General features: G+C 49.4%; 2 protein-coding genes across 5 annotated transcripts; both read right to left on the bottom strand.

Annotated features, from left to right (window-relative positions):
* Positions 1-649: 649 nt before the first annotated feature.
* PIGS (phosphatidylinositol glycan anchor biosynthesis class S) lies at positions 650-19562 on the bottom strand. 2 transcript variants are annotated; one of them, XM_032163211.2, is made up of 12 exons: positions 19464-19520; positions 19051-19190; positions 18855-18966; positions 11898-11987; positions 11511-11602; positions 9507-9714; positions 7836-7978; positions 6062-6176; positions 4410-4555; positions 3749-3849; positions 2434-2644; positions 650-2078 (listed from the first exon to the last, which is right to left on the bottom strand). In XM_032163211.2, exons 1-12 carry the CDS (start codon positions 19501-19503, stop codon positions 1803-1805), a joined length of 1674 nt encoding a protein of 557 aa, XP_032019102.1. In that variant the 5' UTR covers positions 19504-19520; the 3' UTR covers positions 650-1802. The 2 variants fall into 2 exon arrangements, with proteins under 2 accessions (XP_032019102.1, XP_032019103.1); XM_032163212.2 differs by lacking the exon at positions 19051-19190 and having other exon boundaries at positions 19464-19562.
* A 1548-nt stretch (positions 19563-21110) lies between these two features.
* On the bottom strand, positions 21111-24886 carry ALDOC (aldolase, fructose-bisphosphate C). Of its 3 annotated transcripts, none has more exons than XM_032163203.2 (10): positions 24778-24867; positions 23965-24020; positions 23411-23534; positions 23116-23327; positions 22945-22999; positions 22689-22849; positions 22487-22570; positions 22060-22234; positions 21728-21927; positions 21111-21615 (listed from the first exon to the last, which is right to left on the bottom strand). In XM_032163203.2, the coding sequence occupies exons 3-10, from the start codon at positions 23520-23522 to the stop codon at positions 21520-21522; spliced, it is 1095 nt and encodes a 364-aa protein (XP_032019094.1). In that variant the 5' UTR covers positions 23523-23534; positions 23965-24020; positions 24778-24867; the 3' UTR covers positions 21111-21519. The 3 variants fall into 3 exon arrangements, with proteins under 3 accessions (XP_032019094.1, XP_032019095.1, XP_032019092.2); XM_032163204.2 differs by having other exon boundaries at positions 23965-24017; positions 24778-24831; XM_032163201.2 differs by lacking the exon at positions 23965-24020 and having other exon boundaries at positions 24778-24886.
* Between the last annotated feature and the right edge of the window lie 611 nt (positions 24887-25497).

Raw genomic sequence — 25497 nt, 5'->3', positions numbered from 1 at the left:
GCCCAGCCCTCCCGAAATGCCGCGGACGCGGGGGATGGGAGTCGGGGAATCCTGCCCTGGGCTTCATTCTGTTTTTCTAACACTTTCTTGTACTGGTACTAGTGGGGTCCTGACTACCTCTCCGCTTACTCACTGTGTTCCAGCCTTTCTGCTCGTGAGTCCCAGGCTCAGGGTCTCTGGTTGGATGGTCTTCCCCAGATGGCCTCTTTTCTCCTAGTCACAGCTCAAATGTCATCTGCTCAAAGGGCCTCCCTCACACCCAGTCTGAAGCCCTTCCCCCTCAGTCACCATCTGACCAGCCTGTTTTTGTCTTTCTAATGCATTATGTGAAATTATTTTTATTTGTCCTATGACTCTTCCCCCTGAAAGCTCAGCTCGGTGAAAGCACCGGTCCTGCCTACTTTGTTCTCTGTAGGACCCCTGCACCTAGCAGAAGGCTCCCTGCAGCTGGTGCTCAAGATTTTTTTTTTTTTTTTTTTTGACCTGATGAATTAGTATCTCAGGTAAAAAGCAGATGCTAACAGACTTGGGCAATCCAGCTAGGAAGGGCACATGGCCACGTGGAAGCAAAGTGGACCTGTGGGCACAGGAGGACAAACACCAGGAAACTGTTACTTACACGTGAATGCAGAAAGAGTCGAGCTCAGACTTTGTATCATTCCAATTCATATTCAGCCAGTGTTTATTAAGAGCCTACTATACGCCAGACACTTTACATGCTGATCACATTTAATCCTCACAACCACCTCGTAAGGGGGACATCATCAGTGCCATTTGAACGAATGAAAAACTGAGGCTAGGCCGGGCGCGGTGGCTCACGCTTGTAATCCCAGCACTTTGGGAGGCCGAGGCGGGCGGATCACGAGGTCAGGAGATCGAGACCACGGTGAAACCCCGATTCTACTAAAAATACAAAAAATTAGCCGGGCATGGTGGCGGGCGCCTGTAGTCCCCGCTACTCGGAGAGGCTGAGGCAGGAGAATGGCGTGAACCCGGGAGGCAGAGCTTGCGGTGAGCCGAGATTGCGCCACTGCATTCCAGCCTGGGCGACAGAGCGAGACTCCGTCTCAAAAAAAAAAAAAAAAAAAAAAAAAGAAAAACTGAGGCTGGGAGAGATTCAAAAGCTTATCCAAAGCTCTCCAGACAATAAGTGCAACAACAAGGATTTGAATTCAGGACTGTTTGATTCCAAATCTGGAACTTTCTGGAACCTCTGACACACACACACAAACACACAAACACACACACAAACACACACACACAGCACCACGTCCTGAGATGCTGCCTCCTGGACTCCCGCCAGACTGTACCTGACGGACAAAGCCAGCTAGGAGGGAGGGGAGGAAGAAGGTCCCAGAGGTGACCAATGCCTGGCCCCTTCATGACGGCAGGGGCTAGGGCTCTCCCACAGGGACTAGAGAGAAGTGTGGAAGGGAGGGACTTTCCCATAATGCTCCCTCCTCTTAGTGCACAAGTGTACTATGTTGAGAAATGGGGCAAAAGAACAAACAGTCCTTGCCACAGAGGGAGACAGGCAGCAGCCTTATCAAACAAGATAAGGAGACCCGGATGATGTGCCTTTTGAGGCCCCTGGTGGTGGAGAAGGATTGAGCCAGGTGAATGGGAAAGGAAGAAAAGATGAACCCATCTTGGAGTGTTGTACTTTGGTTGCTGGAGAGCCAACAGCGGAGACTGGAGACAAATATTTAAGTCATTCCGGCAGGCCCCATGTATGTGCCTCTCAATCTAACACCGCCCACTTTGGCCAAAAAGGAAGGCTTCCTGTGGAGGTGCTGCCCTGCTCAGTCTGTCTTCTCAGGCTTTTTCCAGGACTTGCGGGTCTCCAGGAAGATCCTGACCAGGGACAGGAGGATGGGCACAGCCATAGGCAGGAAGAGTGGGATGTAGATGGCAAACTTCTGGTCATCAGGGAAATAAAGGAGGTGGAGGAGTGACGGGTCAAAAAAGGCAAGCTCAGAGGATGTCACAGCTTCCTGGCTGGCGACAAAGGCAGATGCCAGGTGCCCAGAGGCCAACTCTTCTGCTGACTTCTGGACTGCAGCTACAGCCCTGTACACCTAGGAAGGAGAAGGGACAAGAGGGTATACCAGTAAGTCCTAGGCATTGGTGGAAAGGGTGCTGGGCCTTACTGTGCCTTCCATCTACCAAGGAAGATGCCTGGAGTTCATCCAGGACCTATGGAAGTCTGTCTACAGGGATATGGTTTATTTTCCTAGGGTCAGCTTGAAACCTCGCACTCTCATCTGCACTCCTGCTTGGGGGCTGGTACTGCCGTCTAGAGGAAGGCTGGGACACTAAAGATGGCAAACCCACACATACCGTGGACCTCACAGGCTCTCTGGTCTCACCACACTCTGGCCCTCTCTGGCTACTCCAGTCCCAAGCTGCAGAATCCATCCCCTGCCCGCTTACCTCAGATGCCACGTCGTCCTTAATGACAATGTTGCTGATCTTGCCCAGAAGCTGCGCCAGGGAGGTGAGGGTGGTGGTGGCTGTGGCCAGGTTCTCCACTGACCGAGCCCAGAGCAGCCGGTCTAGCTCCCAGGTCATTAGCCCTTCACTCTTAGGCCCTGAAAGCAGGCATTTTGGAGGCACCTGGGGATGAGCAATCCCAAAGAGCAACCTGTAGGAACATTGGAGTTAAGATCAAGGTGGCTGAGACCACAAGGTGGGAGATGATGGCTAAGATTTCTCAAATATCTGTCCTAAGCCAGTGATTTTCAATCTTACCCAGAACCATAAGGGTTAAAGGGAAGTACCGCAGGGTCTTGGGGGCATAAGGGCAACACCAAGCAAGTTGGCCCCAAACACTGCTTCAACCAGTGTTTCTGCTTTTACCTGTTTCTACATTAGATTTCCAAGATCTTGTTTCTTAAAAAAAGGTTCCATGGCTAAAATACTTCTGATAACACCAACTTAGTTTAATCCTTTCACCTTCTCTACCCTCTCTTTGAACAAATGGGGCCAATGGGACTTAGCATTAAGGGATGATCCAGGACTGCCTTTGCCAAGGTACATGTGCTGTGCTTCTCTAAGCCTGCATCTGTGAGACACTGCTAGTCAATCAGAAGAATACTCTTTCCTAATGAGCCCAGACACAGCCTTAGAATCCTCAACACAGAGCCTCAGGCAGCCACTCAATCCATCAGGCAGCATAAGAATTAACAGCTATTTTCTTAAGCAGCCCTAATCACACTCCATGGACCTGACATTCATGAGTCTATTTTTCTTAAAACTGGTTTTGCTGGCTGGGCGCAGTGGCTCACGCCTGTAATCCCGGCACTTTGGGAGGCCGAGGCGGGTGGATCACGAGGGCAGGAGTTCAAGACCAGCCTGGCCAAGATGGTGAAACCCTGTCTCTACTAAAAATACAAAAAATTAGCCAGGTGTGGTGGCGGGCGCCTGTAGTCCCAGCTACTCGGGAGGCTGAGGCAGAGAATTGCTTGAACCCGGGAAGTAGAGGTTGCAGTGAGCCGAAATGGCACCACTGCACTCCAGCCTGGGCAAGAGAGCGAGACTCCATCTCAAAAAAAAAAAAAAAAAAAATGATTTTGTCACCTACTAGCCTTCTTGGAAGGATGATGGGATCCTTAGAAACTTTTCTTGGTTTCCCTGGGGCTCTAGGCACAGCCAAGATATCCCTGCCAGGTAAGACTTGATTCCACTTTGCAACTCCCCTCTACAGCCAAGGAGACTATGTCCCCAAGTGGATCATCCAGGACCTCACCGCAACTGTGCCAGGAACACCTCCATCACTCGCACCATGTCCACCTCGACTCTCACTGGCAGCACTGAGGCATTATAGGTTTTGGAGTCGACATTATATACCTGAAAGGGGGAATGAGATTGCCACAACATCATACCAGGCCCATGCACAGCTCTGCCCTAGGCACTCTGGAGAGAAAAGGAAGACATATTCTGTGCTCTTTAGAAGCGATAAACCTCATGGTATAGCTAATATTTTGTGAGTACCTACTACGGGGAGCATTAAATACATTATCCCAATTACCCCCTTGAAAGTCCTGTAGAACGTATTTTTTTCTTATCCCATTTTAGAATTCTCCCCCATGAGAAACTTCCAGTCTAACAAGGGAGACAAGGCTCCCAGCCTTGCAAGACTCCCACAAATAAGGCCAAGACGTAAGATGGACACAGAACGATCCTAGGTAAGGGCAAAGGGTCATAGTATAGAAAACACTGGCGGAAACAAAAGTGGGGCCGGCAGAAGAGGGGCATGAGCACATAGCACCCTCACCTCCCTGGTGCCTGCCCCTCCCACAGGCTGGGCCATGGAGGACACCAGAAGGAAAACAGAAGGAACACAGTTTCAGGGACACCTGCCTGTCCCAGAAGCATGGGCTCTGGGGTCTGTGTAGTCTGACTATTACCATAATGCCACCCCAGCGGGGACTGTGGAAGGCATTGGTGGCCACTGGAGCGCCATCCTTGTCCTGAATGTACAGCGGTGAGTGTGCAAGCTCAGGCACGTAGAGTAGAAAGTTGAGCACAGGGTACAAGGAGGCAGCACTGGACCCTGTGGTGTAAAGACAAGGGAAAGCAGAATGTCAAAACATGCTGGACCTGGACCTTAGTCCCAGGTCGGCCTCTAACTTGCTGGTCACTCACTCTGGGACTGATTCCCCAACTAACAATCATTAGGATATCCTCCTGCCCAGGGTGTCTCTAGTAAAGGGCTTCAGAATGTTCTCTCAAGATGTGCCACACAGATGGAAACATAATCCTTAGCTCCAAAACACCCCCAAATTCTCCCTCCTCAAAGGCCCCTTGACTGTCTACGACAGCTTTCTTGGCCACTCCCACAATGTACCCATATTACTACAGATAGTTTTATGCAAACCAGAAATCTGACCTTATGTCAGTTCCCTGCTTAATATCCTTCAATGGCTAGCCACCCCTATCAAGTTAAAGTTCAAACTCCTTAACATGGTCCTTTATGATCTGGCTTCTGCCTACCTTACCAGCTTCATCTTTGGTCACTCACTCACATTTCAGCCACACTAAACTACTCTTAGCTTCCTGAATGCCTAAGCTCTCTCACTCTTCTGCATCTAAGCTCACAGTTCCCTTTGCCTGGAATGCCCTTCTTTTCTCTACTCAGCACTGTCATAAGGTAGTCCCTCAGTCAATGTTTGTTGAATGAATAAATGAACGGAGGAATTTTCTAAGGCCTCACATGCTACCCCCTCACAATCCTCGGGCCACACTAGCCTGCCTCTGGTATCTGAGATTCCACAATTAGATATACTTACTTTGGTTTGACTGTGTTACAGTTCTTAGTCACACCTCCTCTTCCCAGTTTCCACCCGAAAAATGAAAAACTATGGTACTAGCTTCAAGGTTATTCAACCTCAATCAGCAGAACTGTCAATTCAAATTCTGCCCTCAAGTACTTTTGCTGTTGTCTTTCCTACGTGTGTGACAGCCTCTCTCCTAGATGGCTTTTAGGGAGACAGACCCAGCCTAGCCATTCATTTGTAAAAAGTGCTGGGAATCATGTTTAATAAATGCTTTTGGATATGACAGGTGAGAAGATGGAGATATCAACAGAGCATCATGAAAAAGGAAACTAGGGCTCAGGCATGGTGGCTCACGCCTATAATCCCAGCATTTTAGGGGGCTGGGGTGGGAAGATCACTTGAGGGGAGTTCAAGACCAGCATGGGCAACATAGTGAGATCCTGTCTCTAAAAAAAATTTTGAAAATTAGTCAAGTGTAGTGGCACATGCCTATAGTTTAGCTACTCGAGAGGCTGAGGTGGGAGGACCACTTGAGTCCAGGAGCTGGAGGCTGCAGTGAGCTATGACTGTGCCACTGCACTTTAGACTGGGCAACAGAGCAAGGCCTTGTCTCAAAAAAAGAAAAAACAAGCCTCAATCGCCACAGTCTCCTCACACCAACCCAACCTGGGAACCGTCACTGTATATAATCCACCTCCAATTCCCGTCCCCCACCCAGCTGAGCCGTCAGGATCCCTCCCTAGCCTGGCAGAAAAGAAAGACCCTCATCCTTAGGTGCTCACCCAGCCGGGACTCCACTGGGTTGATGACATGGGGGAGGTTGTGCATGTCCAAATAATAGCTGGAGGAAGCTGAGTCAAAGCGGGGGTTTACCCCCAACATTGCATAGTAAAGAATCTGTAGAGCAAAGAGGGAGTGGTTACTTTGTTTAGATTTATATTCTACTTTCTCCCAGAAAAGATTTGAGGTGCCCTAAAAAAGACACAATCAGGACAAGGCAACATATAAGAGACAAAATCAGGGCTAAGAGAAAATAATTGCAGAAGAAAACAGCAAAGCCAAGGGTAAAGTGAATAAACTAAATACATGTTTTAAAAACCACATATTTTTTTTTTTTTGAGACGGAGTCTTGCTCTGTCCCCCAGGCTGGAGTGCAGTGGCGCAATCTCGGCTCACTGCAAGCTCCGCCTCCCGGGTTCACGCCATTCTCCTGCCTCAGCCTCTCCGAGTAGCTGGGACTACAGGCACCCGCCACCATGCCCGGCTAATTTTTTGTATTTTTAGTAGAGACGGGGTTTCACCATGGTCTCGATCTCCTGACCTCGTGATCCGCCCGCCTCGGCCTCCCAAAATGCTGGGATTACAAGCGTGAGCCACCGCGCCCGGCCCTAAAAACCACGTATTTTACCAGGTTTCCTAACAGTCTACACAAAGAGAGAAACAAAGAACAACATAATTCAGTGTCTACAAGATCAAATCAAGCCAGTTATTCAGAAGCAATTACTCCCACTAGTAAGACCTGATAAAAATTTCTCCCACATGTTTTCCCTACAAGGAGACAGTGTGATACAGAAAGCTACAATCTTCACATCTTTTTTTTTTGCGATGGAATCTTACTCTGTTGCCAGGCTGGAGTGTAGTGGCACGATCTTGGCTCACTGCAAACTCCACCTCCCGGGTTCAAGCAATTCTCCTGCCTCAGCCTCCTGAGTAGCTGGGACTAAAGGTGCGTGCCACCATGCCCAGCTAATTTTTATGTTTGTAGAGACGGGGTTTCACCATGTTGGCCAGGATGGTCTTGATCTCCTAACCTCGTGATCCGCCTGCCTCAGCCTCCCAAAGTGGTGGGATTACAGGCGTGAGCCCCGCACCCGGCCCTTCACATCTTTATTGTTACTACAATAACAAATTTCAGGAAGCATTTTTCTAAAAGCTAAATTCCTTAAGAATGGCTCTGCTGGGCTCCATCGCTCATGCCTGTAATCCCAGCACTTTGGGAGGCCAAGGCAGGCGGATCACGAGGTCAAAAGATCGAGACCATCCTGGCCAACATGGTGAAACCCCGTCTCTACTAAAATACAAAAATCAGCTGGGCATGGTGGCGCGCACCTGTAATCCCAGCTACTCAGGAGGCTGAGTCAGGAGAATCGCTTGAACCTGGGAGGTGGAGGTTGCAGTGAGCTGAGATCACACCACTGCACTCCAGCAAAAAAAAAAAAAAAACCAAAAAGATGGGTCATGGCATTAACATCTAAGCACAACTGGTGAGTACAGGTCTAGAGGGAGCTATAGGAAGGTGGTTTGTTAATAAGCACTGACAAACTCCCTCAACTGGATGCCAAGGAAGTAAAGACACCAGAATCTGCCCTCAATGGATGGATGGACACAGACAAGGGCACACACACACCCCCAGTACCCGCCCTTATGACACTCACATACATATACACACAGGAAATTCCTAGCAAATCAGCAAGCTCTAAGAGATGGAGGAACAGACTGCACTTGTAAATATGTATAGATGTTGAAAAGGACTCCTCACCTTGTTCCCGGTCTTACCTGAGAGTCCACAGAGAAGTTGCCAGTGGCACTGAGGGCATTCAGGAAAGGTTGCACATAGCGCAGGACAGCCCCCTCAATGTCCCAGTGGACGTCATGGGACTTGGGGTCTGGGTTGAGTAAACTGAAGGTGATCTCATAGCCTACAGAAACAGGAGTCAGGGAAGTCAGAGGCTCTTGTGGATCAAAGAAGAGGGACAGCCTTTACTCCCAGCTGAGCTGAACTTGTTTCTCCTCTGGAATGGGGCTGCTTTCCATCATGGAACCAAAAGGAGGACAAAACTGGGATGAGGAACACAGTAAGAAAAAGCTGCCAGGCGCTGTGGCTCATGTCTGTAATCCCAGCACTTTGGGAGACTGAGGCAGACGGATCACTTGAGGCCAGGAGTTCAAGACCAGCCTGGCTATCATGGGGAAACCCCATCTCTACTAAAAATACAAGTATCGGCCGGGTGTGGTGGCTCACGCTGTAATCCCAGCACTTTGGGAGGCCGAGGCAGGCAGATCATTTGAGGTCGGGAGTTCAAGACCAGCCTGGTCAACATGGTGAAACCCCGTCTCTACTAAAAATACAAAAATTAGGCCGGGCGCGGTGGCTCACGCTTGTAATCCCAGCACTTTGGGAGGCTGAGGCAGGCGGATCACGAGGTCAGGAGATCGAGACCACGGTGAAACCCCGTCTCTACTAAAAATACAAAAAAAATTAGCCGGGCGTGGTGGCGGGCGCCTGTAGTCCCAGCTACTCGGAGAGGCTGAGGCAGGAGAATGGCGTGAACCCGGGAGGCAGAGCTTGCAGTGAGCCGAGACTGCGCCACTGCACTCCAGCCTGGGTGACAGAGCGAGACTCCGTCTCAAAAAAAAAAAAAAAAAAAAAAATACAAAAATTAGCTGGGCGTGGTGGTGGGTGCCTGTAATCCCAACTATTCAGGAGGCTGGGGTAGGGGAATCGCTTGAACCTGGGATGCAGAGGTTGCAGTGAGACAAGATCACGTCACTGCACTCCAGCCTGGACAACAGGAGGCTCCGTCTCAAAAAATAATAAAATTAAAATAAAAATACAAGAATTAGCCAGACGTGGTGGCATGCACCTGTAATCCTACTCAGGAAACTGAGGAGTGAGAATCGCTTGAACCTGGGAAGCAGAGGTTGTGGTGAGCCAAGATCGCGCCACTGCACCCCAGTCTGGGCAACAGAGCAAAACTCTGTCTCAAAAAATAAAAATAAAAAAATAGGCCAGGTGCGATAGCTCATGCCTGTAATGCCAGCACTTTGGGAAGCTGGGGCGGGTGGATCACGAGGTCAGGAGATCGAGACCATCCTGGCTAACACAGTGAAACCCCGTCTCTACTAAAAATACAAAAAAATTAGCCAGGAGTAGTGGCGGGCACCTGTAGTCCCAGCTACTTGGGAGGCTGAGGCAGGAGAATGGCGTGAACCTGGGAGGCAGAGATTGCAGTGAGCCGAGATCGCGCCACTGCACTCAGCCCAGGCAACAGAGCGAGACTCCATCTCAAAATAAATAACTAAATAAAATAATAATAATAACATAAAATAAATAAGAAAAAAATTGAGACTAGAGAAGAAAGGAGAAAGAAGTTGGCATGCAGATTTCCCTCCTGCCCCATGTAATTCATTTCCTCTCCCTTCATGTGGCAGAGCCTGGTGCCCTACCCAAGCTGGACTTGAGAGGCCGCCTCTTCTCAGCGCTCCACTTGTCCTCTGGAAGGTGGTCAGCCAGAGCAGCAGCAAGCACATCCTCAGTCAAAGACATGGCCTGGGCCACCTGGACTATGCGGCGGCCAATGATGTTAAAGGCCTCCCGGTGCATTATCCCCCGCACCACTGCTGTCCTCTTGGGCCCAATGTAGCTCATCATGTCCTGTGGGGGTGAGCAAGGGACAGAATGCCCACGGCTCAGAAAAGAAAGCCGAAAAGCACCCTGGCTCCTATTGTTCCGAATCTGCCCCTTTGCCAATGACCAACAGGTTTGCACCTCTCTTGATATTCATGAGCTATTAACTCAGCATTTCTGAGCTATGAGTATATATTGTTTTCATTTGTTTCCGTTCCCTTCTTTTTCCCAGCAGACATGGGTCCAGGCAGCATCTAACTCTTCAGGGGCTGGTAAAATGGTGAAATAGAAACTCAGAGATGGCATGCTGAGCAAGAAAAGCAGAATAAACTGACAACTGGAGAGTCTGATATAAAAATGGCACATGGCGAAGAAACAAGTATTCACAATAGCATTATTTCTAGCAGTAAAACCTAGAAATAATCCAAATGTCCATTAGCAATAGAATGGGTAAATTATGTTTATGTTTATACAACGATACATAGATTCAACTATATAATTATGGATGATTCTCTCACCAGACTCTGCCACATGAAGGGAATAAAATAAAAGTGGCAGAGGAACATGTGCTATATGCCACCATTTATATAAATTCAAAAATGTAAAATTAAATACATTGTTTACAGAGATACAACATATGTGACCAAACTCTAAGGAAAAGCAAGAAAATTACAAACACAAAATCTGGTTGCCTTGGGCCGAAAGGGAATGGAGTATAACCATGGAAGTACACACTGTGCTACTGCACTGCAGTTTGTGAGCTGGGGGTGGGATGGGGATGTTCATTAACATTTTCTTTAGTGTTTTTATAAAAATTAAATATTTCATTATAAGTTTTCTTTTTGAGACAGAGTCTCACTCTGTCGCCCAGGCTGGAGTGCAGTGGCACTATCTTGGCTCATTGCAACCTCCGCCTCCTGGGTTCAAGTGATTCTCCTGCCTCAGCCTCTCGAGTAGCTGGGACTACAGGCACCCACCATCACGCCCGGCTAATTTCTGTATTTTTAGTAGAAATGGGGTTTCACCGTGTTGACCAGGCTGGTCTCAAATTCCTGACCTCAAGTGATCTGCCTGCCTCGGCCTCCCGAAGTGCTGGGATTACAGGCATGCGCCACCGCACCCAGCCGATTCTTGTATTGTTAGTAGAGATGGGGAGTGCAGTGGCATGATATTAGCTCACTGCAACCTCCACCTCCCAGGCTCAAGCGCTCCCCCCGCCTCAGCCTCCAAAAGTAACTGGGACTACCCACATCCAGCTAATTTTTTTTATTTTTTGTAGAGATGGGGTTTTGCCATGTTGCCCAGGCTGGTCTTGAACCCCTGAGTTCAAGCAAACTGCCCGCCTCAGCCTCCCAAAGTGCTGGGATTACAGTGTGAGCCACCAGACCCAGCCAGTATTCTTTATGAAAAATATGTGGAGGCCGGATGTGGTGGCTCACACCTGTAATCTCAGCACTTTGGGGGGCCAAGGCAGGTAGATCACAAGGTCAGGAGTTCGAGACCAGCCTGACCAACATGGTGAAACCCCGTCTCTACTAAAAATACATTACATGGCACATGCCTGTAATCCCAGGTGCTCAGGAGGTTGAGACAGGAGAATCACTTGAACCCAGGAGGCGGAGGCTGCAGTGAGCTGAGATCCCGCCACTGTACTCCAGCCTAGGCAACAAAGCAACACTCCATCTCAAAAAAAAAAAAAATTTTTTTGGAGAGTTTTCTGTAGCAAATGGAAGAAATGGGTAGCAATGATGCAAGAAGGAGGTGACCCAGGAGTCCACGAGCTGAAGGGATAAGGCAAAGTCGCAGCCTTTCTGTTACCTTACCTGGGGAAGAAGTGAGGAGTGTTCAGAGATCACGTACACAGTCAGGGAGCCCTCCGCTTGTTCCTGAGGCTCATCTAACATGGCTTCTGCCTCTGGGGGCAAGAACAGGTGGTACACCAAGAGCAAAACACCATTCCATCTCCCCCCAGCCCCACAGAATGCCTGACCCACCCCTTCACCCACATTCAGCTGACACAGTGGTCAGGCTTGGGTAAGCCAATCAACCTCTCTGGCCCTCAGTGGACTGGGCTGAATCCCACAGTTCCTCATTCCCAGCATTCCAAGAGAGGTTTTGGAGGTAAGCCAAAGCATGGGAACTATGCACTTAGAGATCAGAAGGAAAAAGAGTGCTTCACATTAAAATGGTGTGCTCATCCCTTCCCATACCTTGCACACTGCCCAATGACAGGGCCACCTCTTCATGGTCCAAAGCCCTCCGATAGGCCTTCTGGAAACGGCATTTGATTTTCATTTTGTCTGGGAGGGATAAGAAGTAGCACGATGAAAAGAGCAAGCATCAGGCCTCTGCCCACCTTCCCAGACCTAACACGGTCCAGCATCTGAGGACAGCAAGATGGCTGTTTACAGAAAAAGACCAAGCAGCTGCAGCCAACTCTAATGATTTCTGCATAGATGATATCAAACACATGACACCCATTTCTCCCATCTGCCCCAGCTCTTGCCTTCACCTCTGCACACACTGGTCCTTCAGCTTGAAATGTCTTCCCACTGGGAAATCTATTTCAATAGTCATTACATTAATAGGCAAAAGGAGAAAAACCATATGGTCATTCCAATCACTGCCCCAAAATAATTAAATTCAGTGAACATTCCTGATAAAAAACAAAACACACAGGCTGGGCACGGTGGCTCATGCTTGTAATCCCAGCACTTTGGGAGGCCGAGGCAGGCGGATCCCTTGATCTCATGAGTTGGAGATCAGCCTGGGCAACATGATGAAACCCCATCTCTACAAAAAATACAAAAATTGGCCAGGTATGTGCCAGACACAGTGGCTCACACCTGTAATCCCAGCACTTTGGGAGGCCAAGGCGGGTGGATCACCTGAGGTCAGGAGTTCGAGACCAGCCTGGCCAACATGATGAAACCCCGTCTCTACTAAAAATACAAAAAATTAGCTGGGTGTGGTGGCAGGCGCCTGTAATCCCAGCTACTCAGGAAGCTCAGGCAAGAGAATCACTTGAACCCAGAAGGCGGAGGCTGCAGTGAGCCGAGATCACACCATTGCACTCCAGCCTGGGCAACAAGAGCGAAATTCCATCTCAAAAAAAAAAAAGCCAGGTATGGTGGTGCACACCTGTAGTCCCAACTACTTGGGAGGTTGAGATGGGAGGATGACTTGAGCCTGGGAGGCAGAGGTTGCAGTGACCTGAGATCGCACCACTGCACTCCAGCCAGGGTAGTAGAACCAGACCTTGTCTCAAAAAAATAAAAAATAAAAAACCACACACTTCATGACAAAACATTAAACATAATTCTATAAAGTTAATAATAAAACAAGGATGCCTGCTATTTCCTCTATTCTCATTGTTATTCAGTATTGTTCTTTCTGAAGTTCTTGACCAATGTAATATGTGAAGAAAGAGAAAGAAAACTTATAAGTATTGGAAAGAAACAGATAAAATGGCCACTTTGAAGTAGCATAATTATTTCTCAAGAAAATCAGAACCAACTGAAAAACTATTAGAACTAGCAACAGTTCAATAAGATGACTAGATACAAGAACATGCAAGAATCAATACCTGCATAAATACCAGCAATATCTGATTAGAAACATCTCTTAAAACCTCAATCACATTAACAATAAAGTATAAAAATACCCAGGAATAAATGTATAAAACTCTAAGAAGAAAACTTCAAAGACTTTACTGAAGGACATAAAATATCTGAATAAAATGGAAAAGCATACAAGGTCCCTAGATGAATATTATAAAGATGTCACATTATAAAGACTATTATAAAGATGTCAACTCTCCCCAAATTAATATATACATGTAAGCCAATCCTGAAGGGATTTTTTTGCCTCCTGAAACTTGACAAGCTAAACCTAAAATTTATTGAAAAAGTTCTTCTTTTCTTTATAAAAGAATTCCAGGTCATACATTTCTTCCAGGAAGAAGAAATGACAGAATTGTAAAAGTCACTAATTTGGACAGGTGTGGTGGCTGATGCCTGTAATTCCAGCACTTTAGGGTCCGAAGTGGGAAGATTGCTCAAGCCCAGGAGTTTGAGACCAGCTCGGGGAACACAGTGAGACCCCGTCTCTACAAAAAATTTAAAAATTAGCTGGGGCCAGGTGCAGTGGCTCACGCTTGTAATCCCAGCACTTCAGGAGGCCAAGACAGGTGGACTGCTTGAGGCCAGGAGTTCAAGACCAGCCTGGCCACCATGGTGAAACCCCGTTTCTACTAAAATTACAAAAATTAGCCAGGCATGGTATCTGTGTGCCTGTAATCCTAGCTACTCAGGAGGCTGAGGCAGGAGAATCGCTTGAACCCGGGAGGCAGAGGATGCAGTGAGCTGAGATTGTGCCACTGCACTCCAGCCTGGGTGACAGAGTGAGACTCTGTCTCAAAAATAAATAAATAAATTAAATTAAATTAAATAAATAAAAAATTAGCTGGGCACAGTGGCACATTCTTGTAGTCTCAGCTACTTGGGAGCTTGAGGTAAGAGGACCACTTGAACCCAGGAGTTCAAGGTTACAGTGAGCTATGATTGGGCCACTGCACTTCAGCCTGAGTGTCAGACCCTATCTCAAAAAAAAAAGGACCCCTTCTCTACTTTTTCTTTTTTTTTTGAGATGGAATCTGGCTCTGTTGCCCAGACTGGAGAACAGCAGTGGGATCCCGGCTCACTGCAACATCCGCCTCCCCATTTCAAGCAATTCTCCTACCTCAGCCTTCCAAGTAGCTGGGATTACAGGCATGTGCCACCACACCCAGCTAATTTTTATATTTTTAGTAGAGGCAGGGTTTTCCCATGTTGAGCAGGCTGGTCTTGAACTCCTGACCTCAAGTGATTTACCCGCCTCGGTCTCCCAAAGTGCTGGGATTACAGGCGTGAGCCACTGCACCTGGCCTACTTTTTTTTTTTTTTGAGACAGAGTCTCGTTCTGTCTCCCAGGCTGGAATGCAGTGGCACAATCTTGGCTCAATGAAACCTCTGCCTCCTAGGTTCAAGCAATTCTCCTGTCTTGGACTCTGGAGTAGCTGGGACTACAGGCACACACCACCACACCCAGTGAATTTGTGTATGTTTAGTGGAGAAGGGGTTTCACTACATTGCCCAGGCTGGTCTGAAACTCCTGACCTCAAATGATCCACCGCCTTGGCCTCCCAAAGTTCTGGGATTACAGGCGTGAGCCACTGTGCCTGGCCACACACCAGTAGTCCTACCTACTTGGGAGGCTGAGGTGGGAGGTCTGATTGAGCCTAGGATTTCAAGGCTGCAGTAAGCTATGATTGAGCCACTGCACTGCAGTCTGGGTGACAGAGTGAGACCCTGTCTCTAAAAAAAATAAAAATTAAAAAAAGCACTATCTTGTGACTGCTAATGAAATGGATTCCATGATCAAATAGATGCTAAAAATATCATGTAAAAGGTTGATGAGAAAGTCTAAAATATAGAGATCAGGCTGATAATACCTGAACTCACTACATAATCTTTGCATCACCCAAAATGGAACAACTAGCCATTAAGTGCTTCAGGATACAACACAATAGGAAGTACACTGCACCACCTACAATGTATTCTCATCCAAAAAATTGAACCTGGCTTTAATCAAACCACTAGATCTAACTCCCAGTTTATAAGAAATATGGATGCTAGAGGAATGAGTTAAATTAAACTGTGAGGAAGCTACTTGCCAAATCCCAAATGTGAGATGTTCTATAAAACGAATGACCTGGTTTCTCCAACAAATCAATGGTGTGAAAGAAATGTATGGGGTAGGGTGGGGGGAGCTGACATAAAATAAAAGTGACAAAAAGACAAATGCAACTTATTGATCCTGATGGAATAAACCATCTGTGAAAGGATTCCTTGGAGATAACTGGAGAGATCTAAATACAGACTGAGAATTAGGTGATATTAAGGAATCACTGCTAACTTAGTTAGGTGTGATAATGGTAGTCATGTTTAAAAAAGAAACAAAAAACCTTCAATGGCTTCCCTTCTTATCTAGAATAAAAGCCTAGAATGCAAATTCTCACAATGACCTATCAGGCCCTAAGTGATTCAGCCCCCTTCTACTGCTCTGGTTTTATTTCATTTCCTCTTTCTCTCTTCCTCATTCACCCCAGTGAAGCCACAAGGAGATTCTCACTGCTCCTGAAAGGTACAACACTTGCTCTTAACTCAGGACCTTAGACATGCTTTTCCCTCTGCCAAGATGCTCTTCCCCCAGATATCTGCACAGTCTATTCCCTCACCTTTTAGGTATTTACTTGAATGTCCTCTTTTCAATGAGACCTCCCTTGTCCACCCTATCTAAAACTGCAATCCCCTCCCATTCCTCAAGAAAATTCCCTCTCCTCCTGTCCTGCTCTATTTTTCTTCTATCACCATCTAACATACATTTGACTTACTTGTCTTTTTTTCTTTTTTTTTTTTTTTTTTTGAGATGGAGTCTCTTGTCACCCAGGCTAGAGTGCAGTGGTGGGATCTTGGCTCACTGCAACTTCCACCTTACAGGTTCAAGCGATTCTCCTGCCTCAGCCTCCCAAGTAGCTGGGATTACAGGCGCCCGCCACCACGCCCGGCTAATTTTTGTATTTTTAGTAGAGATGGGGTTTCACCATGTTAGCCGGGCTGGTCTCGAACTCCTGATCTCAAGTGATCTGCCTGCCTCGGCCTCCCAAAGTGCTGGGATTACAGGTGTGAGCTACCACGTCCAGCTTTGTCTTTTTTATTGTCTTCTTCTTGTCTGTTTTGTTCACTGCTATATCTCTAGTAACTAGAACTGTATCTGACATAGGTACACAATAAATACTTGTTGAATAAATGAACAACCCTATTACTATTTCTGTCTAACAGATGAGGAAACCAAGGTTTAGAGAAGTTAACAACCTTACTCAAATTTACACAAATAAGTGGCAGAACAAGGCTTGAATTCCAGCTCTCTGATCCCAAATTCTATACTCTTGGTCACCCTTTGTACGTGTTGCCTATAGTATACGTTTACAGTATACCCATATTACTGAACACTGTGTCATCAAGTATGAAGAAATCCATGATAAACTGAAAACAATCAAATTGCAAACTAACTTGTGAGGGATAGTCCAATTTTCGTTTAGAAAACAAGTTTGGCTGGGCATGGTGGCTCACGCCTGTAATCCCAGCACTTTGGGAGGCCGAGGCAGGTGGATCACCAGAGCTCAGCAGTTTGAGACCAGCCTAGCCAACATGGTGAAACCCCGTATCTACTAAAAATGCAAAAAATTAGCTGGGCGTGGTGGCAGGCGCCTGTAATCCCAGCTACTTCAGAGGCTGAGGCAGGAGAATCGTTTGAACCCAGGAGGCAGAGGTTGCAGTGAGCTGAAATCGTGCCATTGCGCTCCAGCCTGGGCAACAAGGGTGAAACTCCATCTCAAAAAAAAAAAAAAAAGGAAAGAAGTTTGTGTGTGTACAGAGGCTGAACCATACGAAATATTTTTTTTTTTAAATGTTTTAGCCAGCCAGGTGCGGTGGTTCACACTTGTAATCCCAGCACTTTGGGAGGCTGATCACTTGAGCCCAGGAGCTCGAGACCAGCCTGGGCAACATGGCAAAACCCTATCTCTACTAAAAATACCAAAACAAATCAGCTGGGTGTGATTGTGTGTGGCTGTAGTCCCAGCTACTGAGGCAGGTGGGCTGAGGTGGGAGGATCGCTTGAGCCCAATAGGTCAAGGCTGCAGTGGGCCCTGATCATGCCACCATACTCCAGCCTGGGCAACAAAGAGAGACCCTTACTCAAAAAAAAAAAAAAATGTTTTCACCAAGGCTAAAGAACTAAAAAAGTAAATGGCACACAGGCGCCTCATGCTCTAGACTCAGCCCAAATCTCCAGTCATTCCCAGTCTTTCACTACGCATTCCAGTAAGGCAAAACTGCTCATAGGTCCCCCAATATGCTGATTCACCCCGCCACACTTTCACACAGGAGTATAGTTTGTTGGTTAAAAGACTGAACACTGGAATCAGTCAGGCCTGGATTTAAATCCCAGTTCCATCTCTTACTAGCTGTGTGATCTTGAACAAGTTAAATTCTCTAAGCCTCAGTTTCTTCATTTATAAAATGGGGATCATATCATTAGAAAGGATTAAATGAGGCAACACATATAAAATGCTTCACCTAGTTTCTGGCACACAGTGAGCAACAACTATCAGCTATCCTTATACTGTCTCATGCTATTCACTTTGCCTGAAATTCTCTCCCTCCCTTTCCCATTTAACCTGAATTCCTACACATCCTTTAAAAATCCGACTTAAGAATTACATCTGTCAAAACTTTCTCTGCCTTTCTTTCCTCCCAGATGGTTAATACTCTTTACTAAGTGCAATCTCTGTTTCTTGTATACTTCTACTGTAATTTATTTTATCTTTCTCCCCTACCTATGAACATCTTGAAACCATTATCAATTTCTTATTCATTCCTAAATTCCTGGTACCTAAAAAAAGTACCCCAGTAAAGTGTTTAATGTTAAACTGAATAGGGGCTGGGCGCGGTGGCTCACGCCTGTAATCCCAACACTTTGGGAGGCTGAGGCGTGCGGATCACCTGAAGTCAGGAGTTCGAGAGCAGCATGGCCAACATGGTGTAACCCCGTCTCTACTAAAAATACAAAAATTAGCTGGGCGTGGTGTCGCGCGCCTGTAATCCCAGCTACTCGGGTGGCTGAGGCAGAAGAATCGCTTGAACCCAGGAGGCGGAGGTTGCAGTGAGACAAGATGGCGCCACTGCACTCCAGCCTGGGCGACAGAGCGAGGCTCCGTCTCAAAAAATAATAAATAAATAAATAAACGAACTAAATAGGGCCTATATGCAAATCCAATTTAATTTCAAACTCTGTGTTCTTTCCACTATATCCCACCTCTTCCCCTATACCCTGATGGGCATCAACTGCTTCCGATTAGGTAGCCTGTCTTATGAGTAAAATTGCTATTTAGTGACTGTGAATTTGAAAGTAGTTTTTTTCTGATCAAACACACTGTTCATTCAGAGAGGTCTTTCAACAGTAAGTTTTTAACTGCGTTTATGTTACACCCCCGCTCCTCCCACCCAGCTCAGCTCTGAACTGAGCTCAGACGCGAAAAGCAGCCCTGATCCCCAGGAACTCACATTTCAGAGGAATCTCTCTTTCATGCACAACGGTGAAGGGCAGCTTCTCCTGGTCGTCCAGGGGCACTGACTCCCGCGTAAACACGACAGTGACAGGCACCATGAGGCGGAGCTACAGGAAGGAGCATCAGGGCCGTCACTGAGTCTCCACCTTGCCGGGGGGCTGTCCCCCGACCCTCCCGCACAGCAGTCTCACCTGCAGGGCATTCAGCCCACTGATCTGGGAGTAAGGCAACGAGGCCCGGTAGGTCTCCGTGGTCTTCCACCAGAGAGGTAGCCCCAGCACGATGGCCACCGCAGCGAAGAAGAGGGCGGCGCGCTTGCCCCGGGCCACCTCTGAGGGCATGGGGAACCGACTGAGGCCCTGGAAACGGGCTAGGGTACCGGCCCCATCCCCGACGCGGAGAAGCCCCAGCCACAGGCCTCCAGGGGCCCGCGTTCATTGGGATCTCAGTGCGAAGGGACCCGGCCCAAGCCTGAAGGGAATCTCGTCTGAAGAGACCCCCGAGCCCCCCGTCCGCGGGACCTCTCGCACACCACAAGCCCCACCCCTGCTATTCCTCCCTTGCCATCAGCTAGCTGCATGCCCCCACCCGAAGCCCACCGCACCTAGGTCTGTAGCCGCATCCCCAGCCCCGGCGGCCGCCATGCTAGCTTCCGGCTGCTCCGGCCACCGTGGGGGCGGAGCTTCGTGAGCCTCACCCAATCGGAATCTCCGCAACGAGGGGGCAGGACCGCGGCAGTGATCAGGGCCAATCGCGAGCACTACTCCAGACCCGCAGGCGGGAGCAAGCGGGCGAGGGGTGGGAGGGCTCCGCTGGGAGCTTCGCTGGGGGTCTGAAAGGAAGTCACCCGAGCGCGGACGGACTGCCGAGGGGCCGTGCGGGTTTCGGCGCTGTTGGAACGAAGTCCCCTGCTTCCCTGTTGAACACACTTCTAGCCCCGCAATCAAGAGCGCAACCTCTGCAGTCCTTAAATACTAGCTGGGCAACTACAGGCAGCTCCGAGGCTCATCTGGACATGGAGATACTTACATAAATGAGGGCGTTCTTGTGAGGAGCCTGGCACACGGAAAGCCCTCAACGCCAACTGTCACGGTCTTATTATCCTTATCGTAGAGCTCCTCTTGGGGTGCCCTCTCCTCAAAGCCTCAAACACGGAGGTAGCAAGCTAGTATGTTTTAGCACAATTGGCTCTCTCGCTATTTTAAAATACGTTTTAATTCATTTCCAACTTGGAAAACTCAGGATACTGCACTTAAAAATCTTGAAAAGTCATGAGCCCAGACTCTAGATGCTGATCACTGCGGTTCAAATCCTGGCTTCATCACTTATTAGGTGAGTGATCGTGAGATCGTTCTGTGCCTGTTTTCTCTATTAAAATAGGGATGATAGTAATAGTACCTACTTTATAGAGTTGTATGAAATGTGTCAGTACATATAAAGTGATTAGAACAGGGTTGGTGCTATGTGCAAGCTATTTTTGTTATTATAAGGTCAGGCCACACAGGGTGGAGCATTTGTAGCCTCCCTAGTTGACACAGAACACACGCAGCTTGTTATCTCTTCTTTTTATCTGCTTAGACTCAGGTTCTCAGCCTACCTTACAACCCAGCCCAGTGGTCAAAGTTCAGCATCAGGCCTCACCAGAGCTGTCCTTACCCAGACCCTCAAATTGGGTCCCTTTGTGCCCACTTCTACCCCAAATGAGAATGGGCCATAGCCCTTGGCAACTTCCTAGATGCCCTGCTCAGCCCTGGCAGCCCGCAGAGCCTTGGCTTTCCTCTTTGGGCGGGAGTCCAGGTGCTCGCTCGCCCTTATTGGTGTGGCTCCCCCTAGTGGAAGGTGCCAGGTCCCAGCTGGGCTTAACACTGCGAGATGGGAGAGACTCCCACCCACTCTTATCCCAGCCTGTCCTGCTGCCTCCCTGCTTTGAGCCTTGCACAAATCTGCCTTCAGGAGTTGCCAGTCTGGCCTCACTCCATCCTTCTGTAGCTGCAGCCCAGTGCCACTGATGTGGCAGTCCCTAGAAGACTTGCAGTCTTCCTCATTGCCCCACTCCAGACTTGGACATCAAGAGAGCAAGAGCCTGAGCTGGGGATGGTGACTGCATGTGCCCTTCCTCCATAACTGGAAGCCCAGTAAGACTCAAATCCCACCCTCTCCACCTCCAGAGTCAGAGGGCCCAGAGATAGAATTAGCAGAGATCAGAAACTGGGAGGTGGGAATTTGATGTGTAAAATAGACAGGCAAAGTAGAATGTTTTGCTACCATTTATTTGCTGTATGGTATGTACTCAAGGCATGAGTCAGGGCTTCTGTATTACCCTCTGATCCCAGGAGACAGGGCAGGCAAGAAGGAGAGCCCAGGGAGAAGCTAGCTCATCATGGAAAAATTGTGGGAGCTGGCAGAGGTAGGGGGAGACCCAGCCATCCTGTTCTGACTTCTAGCAATTTCTTCTGCCCTCAGTCATGAGGGGCTCCCTATCCTCCCATCCTATGGTCCCAGGTGCAGCAATGAGAGAGGGGAAGGGAGGAGAGAAAGGAAGACAAGTTGGTGCCAGGTGAAGGCATCTCTGCTCTGCATAGCTATTTGGCCCTGGCCATGACTACAAGCAAAAGTGGGTGCAGATGGCTGGGCCAAGGGCTGTGGTATGGAGTGGATACTCAGTAGGCATGGTTGGCAATGTAGAGAGACTGTGCTGCTGCTCCACCATCTTCTCCACTGCCCTCATACTTGCCCTGGGCTGCAAGCCCATTCACCTGCAAAAGGGAGCATGGAGTAAGCAGGCTGAGCCAGCCCACAGGTGCCAAGCCCTGCCAGGCTATAGCCTCTGGGTGCTGCCCCCACCCACCACCACCTGTAGCTCCCAACCTCAGCCCGCTTGATGAACTCCTCAGTGGCAGCCCCAGCATTGTCCCGTTGCCCTCGCCAGGCATTGAGTGCAGAGGCTTGCAGGGCACGCCCATAGGAAAAGGTAAGCGCCCAGGGCCGGGGAAGGGGGCAGCGGTTGATGGCATTGAGGTTGAATGATGCCTCTTCTTCGCTCTGACCCCCAGACAGGAAGGTCACTCCTAGTGTGGAGGAGAGAAGACAAACTGACTGGTCACTCCCAATTTTTCCAGGATCGGGAACCCCTGAAGGCCACAAGAAGGACCTGAAGATGGGCCTTAGGGATAGAAGCAGGTTAGGGAGCTGGGTAGTACCTGGGACAGCTGGGGGCACAGTGCGACGCAGGGCAGTGACAGTTGCCATGGCAATCTCCTCTGGGGTATACTTGATGGGACAGGCATGGCCCGGGGTTACCATGTTGGGCTTGAGCAGGGTTCCCTCCAGGTACACATGATGGTCACTCAGGGCCTTGTACACAGCAGCCAAGACCTGGGTGGGGATTAGAGGAGGTTTACTAAGGGTCTGGGCCCCTACTGGTTACTGCTTGATGCGCCCTATCTAGGGGTACATGAGCACAGACTGTGAGGGCTCAGTACAGGCTCAGATCACAGGCCTGTGCCGGGATGAAGTGAAAAAGTGCTAGGGGAAAGTGTACCTGGATCTAAGCTGGGGGCTCTGGGGAACAGGCACTCCTGCCGAGCTGTCCCTGCAGTATGTTTGTGTGCCCAGATGTGGACTCACCTTTTCTGTAACATACTGACAACGTTTGAGGTCATGGTCTCCATCAGGCAATATTTCAGGTTCCACAATAGGCACAATGCCATTCTGCAGGCAAGAGCAGAGATGCTTGGGAGGGGCAGTAGGGGAGATGAAGAAAGCCTTGTAACTCTCTCCCCACCAGGCATACAGGGCACCTAGCTCACCACCCTCCCAACACACACACCTGCTGGCAGATACTGGCATAACGGGCCAGCACGTTGGCATTCTCCAGAATGGCAAGTGCAGAGGGTGTGCGTTCACTGATTTTCAGCACACAGCGCCACTTGGCAAAGTCAGCACCATCCTTCTTGTACTGGGCACAGCGTTCTGAGAGCCCATCCAGCCCTGCAAGCATGGTGCCAACCTCATTACTCTGCCCCTCTTTTACCAGCATCAACTATCTAACACCTCTTTGGTCCTCAAGCCCACCCATCCTATACCTTGAGTGGTGGTTTCTCCATCAGTCCCAGCTAGAGGCACCACACCCTTGTCAACCTGTAGAGGAAGCACAAGCAGAGGGTTGAATCCAGGCTGGATTCTCCTTGCTACCCCTCCTACACAAGCTTATTTTCACACCCAGCTTCCATTCAGAGCAGGGCCAGGGGCTGCACCTTGATGCCCACGACGATGCCCTTATCCTGGATGGTTCGGACGAAGGGAACACCATTATCATCTTTCTGGTAGAGGGTCTCATGGAAGAAAATGACGCCTCCAATGCACTTTTTCACACGGTCATCAGCACTGAACAGGACCTGGCGGTACAGCCGGCGGTTCTCCTCTGTGTTCTCCACCCCAATTTGGCTCAGCCGCTTGGCCATGCTGCCTAAGGGGCAAAGAAAGGCAGTGAGAACATCCCCAGGGTCCCCTAGCCACCTGTACCCTACCTGGCTACAGATGTCCACTTACCTACAGACTCATCCGCAGCCAGAATGCCTTTGCCCGGGGCTACAATCCGCAGGGCAATGTCAGACAACTCCTTCTTCTGCTCAGCAGAAAGGGCTGGGTACGAGTGAGGCATGGTGACAGCTCCCTGGAGTAGAGACAAGATAAAAAAGCCAGACCTCACCCACTACCTCCTCTGCTGCCTCTCCTGGCCAGATGGGCCAAATGGCCTCCCCCATCAAGCAATGGGCTGGGAACAGGGCAGCAGTCCTTGGCATGAGTCCTGGGCATCAAGTGGCACCAGTCCTTCTGACAGCTAGCAAGCTTAGGGCTCCAGTTCCCACATCTCCTTTTGTCCCTGGTAGGCATCCTTCCCAGCCCTGGGGAAAGATGCAGGGTGGGGGTGGGCAAGTGAGCAGCCCTGAAGCCACAGGTCTTCTGATGAATCTGCTGCCCAATCGAGGATGCCAACCCTTATTTCACTGAACTTGGCCCCTTGTTGAGGTAGGCAGAAGCCCTGGCCTTTCCAGCTTCCCTTTTCTCATCCTCCACAGGACCCCTAGGGAAAGTGTACTTACTTCCAAGGCTTCAGAATGAGGCAAAAGTACTTATTGCCACCCTCTTCTCTCAGCTTCTAGAGGAAAAGGTTGGAAGAACAGGTAGGGAATAGGAATGGCACAAATACCAGTCACAGGCTCCTACAGCTTCTCCTTTTCTGTACTCCACACCTGCCTGCCTATGCCTATTGCCTACTCCCACCCAGTACCGGAGGTTGGCCCCAGTGGAGCTGCCGTGTTGTAGGAAAGAGGGCCCAGCGGGTCAGCTGTGTCAGTGTGTGGAGACTGCGGTTAGTGACACCTCCGGGTCATCTAACCTGTGGCAGGAGGGATAGCAATAGGAAGCACTTCAATTCCCCACAACTCAGACACCCAGACGGGAGGGCAGAGGACCAAGGCTGAAAGGAGTAGAGAGCCTGAGAGAGATGACACTGAGGGGAGGTAGTGGTGACGCAGGCTAACCAGTCAGCGGGAGAGACCTAGACTAGGGGGCAGAGAAGGCGGGAGAACTGGAGAGAGGACCTAGCCTAGGAGGAGAGGGAGCAGGCTGAGAAAGAAATGCTCTGGGTAGGAGAGGCAGACTCCAAGGAAAAATCCAACAAGTAGAGGAGGATTTGGGATTGGAAAAGCTGAGGTCCAGGTGGGAGAGCTGAGGAGGGATAGAACAGAAGAGGTTGAGCCATGGGGTTTCAAGTACGCGGAAAGGAGCAAAGATGTTAGGAAAGGGTCGGAAGGGCACATCCCGGAGTCCCAGGTAGCAGGACGAGGATGGCAGGGGAAGAGCCAAGGAGACGAAGCGGAGATATTGAGGGCTCCCGCCTTGCCTGGCCTTACCTGTGCGCAGCCAGTTAGCAGCTGCAGCCACAAGCACAGCTCGGGTTCTGATCCGCAAACAGATGCGGCTGCAGCCCTGGCTCCCTCTGGTAAATGAGGCTGCGGATGTCGCAGAGCTACGTGACTCCTCCGGGGGCGTGGCCTGCATGCCCCGCCCTGACCACATCCCCTCCCCAGGACTGGTGTCCGGGACAAGACCACGCCCTCAGAGGCGGGGCGGCGAGGTGGAGTGAGCGCCCCGCCAGGCATCCGTGGCTGTTAGGGACTGCCCTCCCACCTCGGGGAGCCTGGCCATGACCTTGCGTTTATTTCTGCCACAATCCCTTTACCACGTGCCGGGCACTTGCTGGATGCTGGGGATTAAGATTGGTCTGGTGAAGAGGAGGCACCAGAACAGTAACAACAGGTTGAGTAGGTAGGGCAGAAGCATCTTCAAGGTGCCCAAGTTCAGGGCAGGAAGTAATGAACTGAGCTTCTCTGTCCTCACTCCCATATTTGCCAGGGTATACCCCCGAGGGGGCTGGGGAAAGTAAGAGAATGAAGCCTTTCTGTTTCCTCCAGGCGGTGAGCCAGGGAACAAGCAGTCCACTGCCCAGAGTTTTGGTGAAAGGAGGGGAAGGGAGGAAGGGCAGGCAGCCTTGGCTTTGGATGCAGCAGGAGGTGGAGAGGGATCTATGAAGGGTGCCCAGGCAGGAGGCCCAAGCTGCCTCTTCTCTGACT

Source organism: Hylobates moloch, unplaced genomic scaffold, assembly GCF_009828535.3.
Source record: "Hylobates moloch isolate HMO894 unplaced genomic scaffold, HMol_V3 SCAFFOLD_10, whole genome shotgun sequence".
In the NCBI taxonomy this organism is placed as follows: Eukaryota; Metazoa; Chordata; class Mammalia; order Primates; family Hylobatidae; genus Hylobates; species Hylobates moloch.
Note: the sequence above shows the minus strand (reverse complement) of the source record. Positions and strands in the feature narration are given on the sequence as shown.

Bases quoted from the DNA above. Each gene is read 5' to 3' on its own strand.
- PIGS (XM_032163211.2), bottom strand. From the start codon at position 19,503: ATGGCGGCCGCCGGGGCTGGGGATGCGGCTACAGACCTAG. The intron at 4,556-6,061 runs GTGAGCACCTAA...TTTACACCACAG, and splicing joins CCCAGTGGAGTCCCGGCTGG to GGTCCAGTGCTGCCTCCTTG. The intron at 2,645-3,748 runs GTGAGGTCCTGG...ATGTTCCTACAG, and splicing joins GTGTTCCTGGCACAGTTGCG to GTTGCTCTTTGGGATTGCTC.
- ALDOC (XM_032163201.2), bottom strand. From the start codon at position 23,522: ATGCCTCACTCGTACCCAGCCCTTTCTGCTGAGCAGAAGAAGGAGTTG. The intron at 23,000-23,115 runs GTGCAGCCCCTG...CTTCCTCTACAG, and splicing joins GCATCGTCGTGGGCATCAAG to GTTGACAAGGGTGTGGTGCC. The intron at 21,928-22,059 runs GTACTACCCAGC...CCTCCACACTAG, and splicing joins TGTGCCCCCAGCTGTCCCAG to GAGTGACCTTCCTGTCTGGG.